Source organism: Apteryx rowi, unplaced genomic scaffold, assembly GCF_003343035.1.
Source record: "Apteryx rowi isolate R43461 unplaced genomic scaffold, aptRow1 scaffold_161, whole genome shotgun sequence".
Classification (NCBI taxonomy): domain Eukaryota; kingdom Metazoa; phylum Chordata; class Aves; order Apterygiformes; family Apterygidae; genus Apteryx; species Apteryx rowi.
Genome location: NW_020447875.1, coordinates 99,441 through 110,169, shown reverse-complemented (window position 1 = coordinate 110,169; position 10,729 = coordinate 99,441). Strand labels below are relative to the sequence as shown.

At 44.4% G+C, this 10,729-nt stretch overlaps 1 protein-coding gene across 2 annotated transcripts in view; it reads left to right on the top strand.

Moving 5' to 3' along the window:
- Nucleotides 1-1,749: 1,749 nt before the first annotated feature.
- Nucleotides 1,750-10,729, top strand: part of KCNN2 (potassium calcium-activated channel subfamily N member 2) — a 76,756-nt gene continuing 67,776 nt past the window's right edge. Inside the window, exons 1-2 of one of the 2 annotated variants that reach the window (XM_026059891.1) lie at nt 1,750-2,844; nt 3,167-3,262. In XM_026059891.1, coding sequence (XP_025915676.1) covers nt 1,750-2,844; nt 3,167-3,262 — 1,191 coding nt within the window. The remainder of the gene's footprint in view (nt 2,845-3,166; nt 3,263-10,729) is intronic. The other variant, XM_026059892.1, reaches the window with a different exon arrangement.

The window sequence follows — 10,729 nt, the reverse complement described above, 5'->3', positions numbered from 1 at the left end:
CAAAATAGGACCACTGAGACAGAATTATAGCACTGTGTTTTTTACAAACAGGCAACGGAAGATCTGAAGCTGTGTTAAGCAGCTTGTTTATTCTTAAAACTAAAAGCTTCCTTTTTTTTTTGGTCTTGGATGCTCGAGAGAACTGACTGCAAAGGAGATCATCCAAATACACTTTGTAATTTAAAAGTGCAGACTGATGTATTTAGAAAGTGCTTTATCATTTAGGCAGGAATGTGTAAGCGTGTTTTTATTCAGAACTTGATTATTAAACAATTTGTGACATACCAGAAGGCATGACGATGCTGTGTATCATATACACCCCTATTTATGGGTGCTTTTCAGAATAGCCTATGCTGTGTAAGCGTACTCAAAGATTCTAATTGTTGGTCACTTTCAGAATAATCTACCTATATATTTGAACCATAACCTTTACTGCATTAGCAAGGGTTGTTTGATTGTATATATGCAATACGTGCTTGCTTTAAAAGGTACATTTTGGCTAAGAATTATATAACTGAAATTTTGTAGCAGAACATATTTAAAAACTTAGTCAGTCATAGCACCTCACCCAAATAACTGCAAATGCAAGCCATTCAAGTCTGCAGAGTGTCAACGGAAACTGAACACTGTGTGAGATACAGAAATTATACAGGTGTAGGCTTTTGTCCTAGAAGGGCTTTGTGAATGTTGTCTTTAATATTAGAGAGAAGTTGAAGATGTAAAGAGACCTTCCAGGCTATTAAAGTGCAATTTTACAGCTGAATTTTCAATCTGCACAGTGATGCCTGACTGGAAAAAAAAAAAAAAGAAACGCCTCTTATAATGTCAGCCAGGTAACAAGAATGGCATAGCTATAATAAAGTAAATCACTTACCTTTTTCACGATTCTTTCCTTAAATAAATGCAGAAAAGAGCCTGTGTCTCGTTCAGACATTGCTCTGTGTAAGGGAGCTGCCAGAATGCATTATTCAGTGAGAGTTTGGGAAGGAAAAGGAAGGGGAAGAGGCAAAATGGTAGCAGGTGACCAACTTAAGGATTGCTGTGGAACACCATGCCAGGAGAGGGGGTCCCGGCAGCAGCTCTGTTCCTCGGTGCCGGGGTCCTCTTTGGGCGGTGAGCCCTGGCAGCCCCTTGGGGAAGGGCTCCAGCCCGCAGGTCACCCCGCAGGTGGCCCCGGCCGCGGCCTGCCGCGCTGCCACTGACCGCCTCGGGCAGCTGCGAAAAAGCGTGGCCGAAGGCAGAGCTCTCCCGCTCGTCGCGGGGCTGCGAGCGTCGGAAATAACCGCGGGTGGCCAGGCCTCGCCGGGCGGCGCGGCGCGGGAGGCCCGGCAGACTCCCGCCGCGGGCCGGGCCGCTTAGGGCGCCGCTGTGTCTTGCAGGGCGGCGGCGGCGGGGCGGCGCTGGACAGCTCCGGAGCGCGGCGGGCGCCCATGTTCCGGCGGCGGCGCAGATGTGAGCGGCGGCGGCGGCGGGGCCGGGCCGGGCCGGGGAGCGGGCGCGGGGAGCGGAGCGGAGCGGGCGCGCGGGGCGCCCCGCCGCGGCGGCCCGTCCCCGGGGAGGGCGATCCCGGAGCGGGCGCGCGCGGCCTCCCTGACCCCGCGTTTCCGCGGGGCGGCGAGCGGGGAAGCCGCGGCGGCGGGGGGGAGCGGTATCTCCCGCGGGCGGGGGGCGGGCGGGCAGGGGGACCCCGCGGCTCCGCCCCGCCCCCGCCGCCTTACGCTGTGGCTTGTCGCCCCTCCAGGTGACGTGATGCCCCTTGTTTTGGTCCGCCCGACCAATCGGACGCGGCGGTTGGATTCTACGGGAGCCGGGATGGGCCCTCGGTGGCGGCAGCAGGACTCTCCCCTGCCGACCATAACGCATTGCGCAGGGCGCAGCACCGCCTGGTCCTCCTGCGGCTTTAACGGCGCGGGCATGGAAACCCCGCTGCAGTTCCCGCCGGGCTTCTGCGCCGAGCAGCAGCAGCGCCCGCCGCCGCCGCAGTGCCAGCCGCCGCCGTCGCACGGCCAGGACAAGCAGAGCCTCCTCCAGCAGCAGCAGCACAGCCCATGCCTCCAGTGCAACAACTGCGCCTACTACGGGGCTGCTGCGGCAGCAGCGGGGGATAACCTGCCCCTGCTGCTCCGCACCTCTTCGCCCCTCTCGGGCGCCTTCCGGACGCACTCGTCGCCGCTCTCCTCCGCCGCCTCCTCCCGGCAGGGCAGCCAGCTGAACGTCAGCGAGCTGACCCCCTCCAGCCATGCCGGCTCGGCTAGGCAGCCCCACCAGTACCCCCAGTACCACCAGTGCCATAGCCTGCAGCAGCAGCAGGCAGCCAGCCCCAGCAGCACTGTCAGCAGCGGCAGCACTCACCACCACCATCACCATCACCACCATCACCAGCAGCAGCAGCAGCAGCGCCGGGAGAGCAACCCCTTCACCGAAATAGCCATGAGCAGCTGCAGGTACAACGGCGGCGTCATGCGGCCGCTCAGCAACCTGAGCTCGTCCCGCAGGAACCTCCACGAGCTGGACTCCGAGGCGCAGCCGCTCCAGCCGCCGCTCGCCAGCCCCAGCCCCGCCGCCGCCGCCCCAGAGATCGTGGTGTCCAAGCCCGAGCACAACAACTCCAACAACCTGGCGCTCTACGGCCCCGCCGGCCCCGGCCCGGGCCCCGGCGCCCCCAACAACGGCGGCAGCAAGTCCAGCAAGAAGAAGAACCAGAACATCGGCTACAAGCTGGGGCACCGCCGGGCGCTCTTCGAGAAGCGCAAGCGCCTCAGCGACTACGCGCTCATCTTCGGCATGTTCGGCATCGTGGTCATGGTCATCGAGACCGAGCTGTCCTGGGGCGCCTACACCAAGGTACCACCCGCGCCCGCCGCCGCCGCCGCTTCGGGCCCTTCGGCGCCGGGCGAGGCGACCCCCTTCCCCCGGCCCCGGCAGCCCTGGGGCGAGGCGACCCCCGGCCCCGGCAGCCGTTAGGCGAGGCGGCCCCGCCCCTCCCCCCACCCCCCGGCCCCGGCAGCCGTTAGACGAGTCGACCCCCGCCCCTCCCCCGGCAGCCGTTAGGCGAGGCGACCCCCGCCCCTCCCCCGGCAGCCGTTAGGCGAGGCGACCCCCGGCGCTGGGCAGCTCGGTGCGTGCGCGCGGGTCCCTGAGGGACGCCCGTGTCTTCCCGTTGCAGGAGTCGCTGTATTCCCTCGCTCTGAAATGCCTTATTAGCCTCTCCACGATTATCCTGCTCGGCCTCATTATTGTGTACCACGCAAGGGAAATCCAGGTAATGCTTTGCTTTGGGAATTACTGAGAGTTGGTGTAGCGGCGGTTGCAGAGTCGGTTTTTCTAAAGGTATTGCTGTGGTAAGTACTTCGCACTTCCCGCCGGTCCACAAAACAAAAACAACCACTTAGTGTTGCCCGAAGTTCRGTGAACATATTTCAGCCCTGGAGAGAAATATGATAGGCTACATGACATATACGTGCCAGGAAGCTTTGCCTGCTAGGGGCTGTCACCTGCAATTATGCTGTAGGATCACTTCGTCCCGATGTTACAAGACACTTTCTCTATAACATACCTTCTGTCTTCTGTAGCAGACATAGAACAGTGCTCTTTTATTTCCCAGTAACTAAATTTTATGTTGTGCATTTCCTTTGGATGGCAGGCTTAATTGTCAGGGAAAAGGCTTCACTAACTTCTAGGTATGTAAATCTTCATTGTGCAGTCTCAGAAACTACCATACACTAGAAGGATATTTAAAGAGATGGGGAACATCTATGTTGGACTTGTTTTATTTAATGCAACAGAAATTGCAGCCACCAGGGAACGTGACAGAGGAAAACTGTCAAGACAGGTAGGGCTAAAGGTAGGGAGAACGTATTGATCAAAGCCACAGAACAAGTCTAACAGAAGTTGCCCCATGTTCTGCTTTACTGAGTTCTGATTGTTTTTGATCAAGAGATGAAAATTTGGGATTTCAGTTAAATTGAAACATATAACAGTTTTCAAAGTTTTGAAATGAAAAATATCTTATCCATAGATATATTGGTACTTTTTCTACTTACAGTTGGAGAGACCTTGGGATACTGGCTGGAATGACAGTTTTCAAGGGCAAAGAAGGCTTTTTTTGGTTGTACCAATTAAGAAAAAAAAATTAAGAATTGTATAGTTCCCTTTTTCTATGCAAATGGGTACTGTAGTAGTTCTTATGTGAAAGGGTACCCTGGTCTTTTACCTAGACTAATGTTAAAGAAAGTATTGTGTTACTGAACTGTTTGCCAAACTGGATCTTGCCCTGCAGTCTTTACACATGCAAAACTTCTATTTCTGGCACAGAACCCAGTTTCTTTGCATTAGTATCAAAGGTGGACAACTGCTTAACCTTATTGTACTCAATAAATAAGTATTACTATAAAAGAATATCACTAGAAACTATTGGAATGCTGATGAGGTTTCTTTGTTTGTGGAAAAATAAATAAATGTAGCTGCTGCAATGTGGGAGCATTCTTCTCCAGTGTACCTTGCTATAAGTGGTGCTTGAGGAACTAAGAACAAAGCTGAAAAAACAAGCTCTGTAAGGATTTGGATTATTTTATGCATTTTTCAGAGACTTTAAATATGAAATCATATACAAGATAACCAAACAGTTATAGGTGTCTGTATGCATCAGCATACAGTAAGTTACTCCAGCATTTATATTTTTTTCAGCTAAAGAGATACAAATTTTCAGTCTTTCAAAGATTTGTTATGGATCATAAAAAACAATCTTTCAAAAAACTTCAGTTGCATTTCTTCTTTTTTTTTTTTATTGATCATTTAAAAGAACTTCCTCATGTACTGCATGGAGAAGTTGTGCAATCGCATGACTTAAGGTTAATGTTGTTTTCAGCACTGCAGGTTATAGAACACAAGCATACCTGTTTGTAAAACAGTCAAACCCTATGTTTTTGTCTGAGAGACACTGTAGACTGCAGTGATCATGGCAGGGCTTGGACTAAGCTGCAGCTCCAATGGGCTCTTATTCATTTTAAAAACGAAGGGGAAGTTCTCTTTTCAAGGAGACTGTTGGAAGGAAAGGGCATTGTACCACCACTAGCTATTAGGTATCTGATAACTTTTTAATTTAGTCATAGTATGTTTATACACATCCACTTCTCAAAAAATAAAATGAAAAACATGCAGAGCAACATTTACATCTGTCTATGGTGATAAACTTATGCTACAGCTGAAATCTGAAAACAAGAGGTACCTTTAAAATACTTTGGCTTAGAAATGTATGGAACCTACTCCAGGTTTAAAAAAAAAAAAAGAGTGCATAACCCCAATAATGTCATGGTTTTTAAATAATCTTAAAGCTGCCTGTTTTCTAAAGAGATTCTTCTAAGGTCAATTTCTCCAGCCTTTAATTCAGGCAAATGCCATCTAAGTGCAGTGGAGTCTTCCATGAATGAGGTCTGTAGAATCATGCCCACAGATGGTTGGTTGTGTCCTGGAGGACTGTTTGCACCAGCTATTTGTTAATCCTGTTCAAATTTGGTCATTCCTTTTCATTTTTTTCTGAAAGGTACTTAGACTTTACCAGTAAGTATAGTGTACATTAGCAGGAGTTCACTGAGAAAACAATTTTTTGTGTAGAACAGAAGAACATCAACATACTCTGCTTGCAGTGTGGTATGTTTTACAGTCTGATAGAAGCAAACCTGCCAAAGGAAAAAAACAGTTTCTTCTATGAAACATGAACCAAAATATGTTGGGGAATAAGGTGAAAGTTTAGCAATAACTACCACTTGCAGGTTTAATATTTAGAAGTACCTGGCGACCTAAAATACCTGCTAACCAAAATTGGCTTTTTCAGCTTTTTCAGTAGTCTTTTGATTTCTTGGTAGGAAGGCTGAAGAGCCATACTGCAAGCAAGCCTATGGCAGTGTCTAATGGCATAGAAGGTGACTGTAACCTGTCCGTTTAAATGACCTTGCCTGTGCGTTCTGCTTTGACGGCAAATAGTTAAACCAGGCTAGGAGTTTGCCTGTCCCAGACCTGCCGAAGGTCCTATTTTGGAAAGGAGATTTCATAAGACTTATAGAGTTGCTCCTCAAGAGCATTACATGGATGTGAGACAAACAGGCTTGCGGTGGTTATTTTTATTATTACTATATTTTGGTTAGACTGTAGTTGCTAAGCAGTGGAGGAGCGGAGGCACCTCGTGTCCACCAGGTGCGTGGGGTGTTCCCCGCCGCCTCCCGTTCAGCACCGCAGACAGCTCCGCGCGCCGCGCAGCCTCCGGGCGCCCCAGCGGGGCCCGGCCCCTGCTCCCCCGCTCCCCCGCCGCGCGGCCCAGCAGCGCTCCCGCCGCCTCCCCGCGCGCAGCGTTTCCAACGTGCTCTTCTCTGCCTTCCGAATCTGTTAGCAAAACACATTTATTATTATGTTTTTAATCTTCCAAGAAACCTGCCCAGCCTTTGACAAACCAAAGTCTCTAGAATGGTGTAGCTGCAGTATTTAGGCTAGAATCACTGTTTGGGCGCTGCCTAGTCCTGTGAAATATTTGAAATGTGAAAATGTTTTCTTCAAATAGGTTTTCAGTGCTTGCAGTGGATTCATTATTCTGTTTAACTCTGGGAGTAAAGCACGAACTGTTATTGTATTTGTTAATGTGAGTTAACATTAAGATTGTAATAAAAATCAAATGAAACCAAGTAGTTTTAAATGATAATTTTTCATTTACATTATCATTTATAGAAAAGAGGAAAAAAACCACAACCAATGCTTCCTTCACCTCCCTCCCCCCGAAAAAAAATCAAGTAAACAACAATAATGATGTTGGAGTTAAGTATGGTGACAATCCCAAATCTGTGTATTCTTCTTTTGCTTCATTGTTGTCATCCTTGTAATGTTGTTAAAAACATCACACTTAGGACATTATGAAATATTCATTATTCTTTCTGTAGGCTTGTGTGGCTGTTGATTCAGTTCTTCAGAGAAAGTGTCCTTTGTTTGGAAGGCCAGTAGGAAAAATGTAACTCATCATTATTCCAGCCTGGAACAGGTATTTCTCTAACTATTACTCCAGTTGAGAAATATGTGTTTGAAGAGGAGGAGGGAAGAGCTAAGAAGATAGCATCATCCAATTATCATAATAATGTATAATGTATAAATTACCCATTTCATGCATAAACAGTTTGTTACTTCATGGTATTTTGCATAATTAAAACAGCACCATACAACATGATTAAAATTGTTGTTTCTAGACAACTGATTCTACCATTTCACCTTTCTTTAATGGAATTTGCTGTTAAATTAATAATCAGATCGAAGTTAGGAAACTTTTGGATAACAGTTCACATGGTAAAGCTGCAGTTCTACTACTTTTACTGGGACAGTAGACCTCCCTGTCTCTCTCTTATACTGCTGGAGATGGAAATGCTTTTTAAATGTACATTCTGAAGTTTTACTGGCACTTTCTTATATCACTCAGAACAAAGAATCAAACTCCAAATTCGCTAAGGTTTCTCAGAAGATGCCCTTATTCCCTTTTCCTGGGTCTTCTGTCACAGTAGTATTTATTCAGAGATGACTGTTACTGGGTAGGAGGACTGTGTCCACTGGGAAATTTGTGCTTTGGGGCTGGAATACTTAGAGTATCCCTTCTGTAAATAAACATTGTCCTTCTATTGCCCTTTCTGAATAATGGTAACCTGTGTTCTCCTGAACTGAATGTGAACCTCTTCTCCCTCTTTTTCACTGATACAGGTGTTCTTACTCATGCAGAAAAATGAAAATTGTCAATATTTGTCAGAAATGAATAGAAATCTTCAGTTTCTTGTATGTGTATTGAGATTTTTAAACACTTATAAATTGGACTGTCTGTGCTCAGGTAGAACTCCTATGGAAAGTCATGCAAACTTCAAAGTTAAGGTTAAGCCATTGCTGTCACAGCAGAGTTCATTTTTAGAATTCAATCCATCACTTTCCAGGCCTCCAGGGAGAAAGTACCTTCAGTCACTAGAGTGTTCTGAAGTGGTGGGAAAATCATGTGGTACTGATTTGAAATGGAACACTTTCAGTCTTCATTAACTTTACGGAAAATTATCACTGTGAGCCCAAACACCTTGCTGAAGAGTCAAGAATCTTTTCTTCTTTTCCCTGTCTCCCAAAAAATGAAGAAAAGGAACAGGCAGTATTAGGAAAGAGTAGTGGATATTAATAAATACACTTCATGACTTATTGCTTAAATAAATTCCATAATGCATGATTATAATAAACACTGTTTATGGAACTTTAATTATCTTATTGGAATCAATGGAAAGTTCTTCAGTAAAAATCCTTCACTCAGTAACAAATACGAAGGTAAACTCTTACGGTTTTCCATCACAAGCAATAATGGGTATTCTGCTGGCCAAATTATTTATTTGTTTATATCTGTGTAATCCTTTTGCCTTCACTGTAGTGATACATATTTACCTCATTGTCTCTCATGTTGGAAGTCCGTTGACTCTGTGCCAAAAGAAACAGAATCTAGCTTGCCTTTACTTAGGTATGTTGAATCATCAGGACTAACAAATACAGACAGTAAAACTTACTGCTGCTGTGAAAACAAATGAGGTAGATTAAGAGTTAGCACAGAAAGCAAGTCTGTTGAATAACAGCTGAAAATCAAGAAATAAATTTTGAGTAATAAATTTATTCTAATCTAAACCTTGTTGAGAATTACTGAAATTTTTCTGTGTATWTTAATAGACCTTGGATCAGATGATAGCAAAACTTATTATGTGGCAGTTTTGGTCCAGGATACAGTGGCTTCATGTATAAGGAATCTAGAGAGACCGTATCCTGACAAATTAACACTTTAGACTATTTATGTGGTAAGTATTTTCTTTTAGTTCCATTCAGTGCATTTTTGAATAGATTATTTCCGTACAGCTTATTGACCTAGGAAAAGTTATGGATGCCCAGCATCTCTGAAAATCAGTGCTCTAACACATAAGGCACAGAAGGCAGCAAAGGGAATCCTTTAGCATTGGTCAAGCATCTAATGAAAAGCAACTGAAAGGATCTGAGGCCTTTTGCATTTAAGTTAAATGTAGAAGATGCTTATTTCCAGCAGCCTCCATTGGGACATAGGAAGAGGTTGTATCTGATGGTCAGACTGCTGAATGGTTCACCCGACAATAACTAGCATTGGTCATTCAAATGCACTGTTGTTCTCAGTGCTCTTTAATGAGGCTATTTGAAGTTCATCAAGACGTAGTAATACATAATAAAGTGTGAGAAGGAATGTTATTACACACAGTGGTAGGAGAACGTTTGTAACTAGAGACCAGATCATGAATTTGTATACACAGTTTGGCTTATTTGAAATCAACAGAGAAGCTATTGTGTACTATTTTAGAGGGATTTTGCATGCACATCCTAATGTGAAAGCATTGTATGCATTAGATCCTTTGCTATTGAAATTTATCTCATTTACTTGACTGCAGCTCTGGTTTACATAAGTTTAAGTGAAAGGAATACCAAGCCTTACAAATGTAGATTAACATTCTTGTGATTCTGTTTATGGTTTATATGTAATACACTAAATGTGGTATTCTGGCCTTTGAATTTGTTTTGAGACACATTTATGATCCATTTTGAGCAGAGATCAGCCCAGCCATAGCTGCTGTGTAGGACTTGGGAGTATCTATGAAGCTGTGTGGAAGTTTTTGTACAACTTCAATCAGCTTTTTTCACCCTTGATTTTGATGATAGAAATCTTTGTCACACTCCCTCACTAGAGGATGAATTGCTGCTTTGAGCCTGTGTAGCTCCTTTTAAGACATAAATTACCCTGAAGAGAAGAGGCTATAACTGATCTTTTAATTTGCTTTCAGGTAAGCTAGATATACTGGTCATTGTACAACGTTTCTTTTATTAACTGAAAATAAACTCTAAAGCAAGCAGAAAAACAAGTAATTTTGTGAGGAAATATAGCTCTGCGCTGTTGAAAAGGAAGAAGTTACACATCATGACAACGTAAAGAAAAACAGTGTTCAATATCGCTTTTTTTCTTTTTTTTAAAAATAGTATTAGCTATATTACACTGAAAAGGTGAATGTAAAGCTTCCATTCAAAAAATGTGATATGTGAAATATCCAGCAATTTTACTTCTAGTGGGCAGTGTATTTTTACTGAGGCAAAAGACTGATTTTGTCCAATTATTTTAATTTTGAAAAGTGCGTTAAGTAATTTCTTATGGTTGTCACGAGCTGAGAAGAGATTGTCATGACAGCATGTTCTACAGCCTTAGACAGAACTCTTTGTCTAAAGTGAGTAGTAAAAATAAGCATTTTTCACTTTAAACCAATGTATCTAAACCTAGACTTTTGTAACCAAAAATGTTCACTTTATATAATATATCTATACTTTATAGAATACTGTGTAAATATAGTTACTGGAAATCACATATTTGTAGCTTATTGGTTCATTGAATCTCTTCCCTTGAACAGTCCCTGCAATTGCTCTCATTCATCTGTGTGAAAATAGTCCTTAATAAAAATAGTTTTTGGTGGGATTTGGTGGGGAGTGCAGGACCTTTCAGAGTTAAATCCCTTTTGGAGAAGTAGTAGACATTTGCATGATAGATAAGAAATATATCTATGAGTTCCATATAAACTAAAACCAGTGGCTAGGCTTTAAATACCTTGTATTTGTATTTTAATATTGCTACATTTAGTTTTTAAGGAGTAATTCACTTTGTTTCTTTTTCTCCAAATGA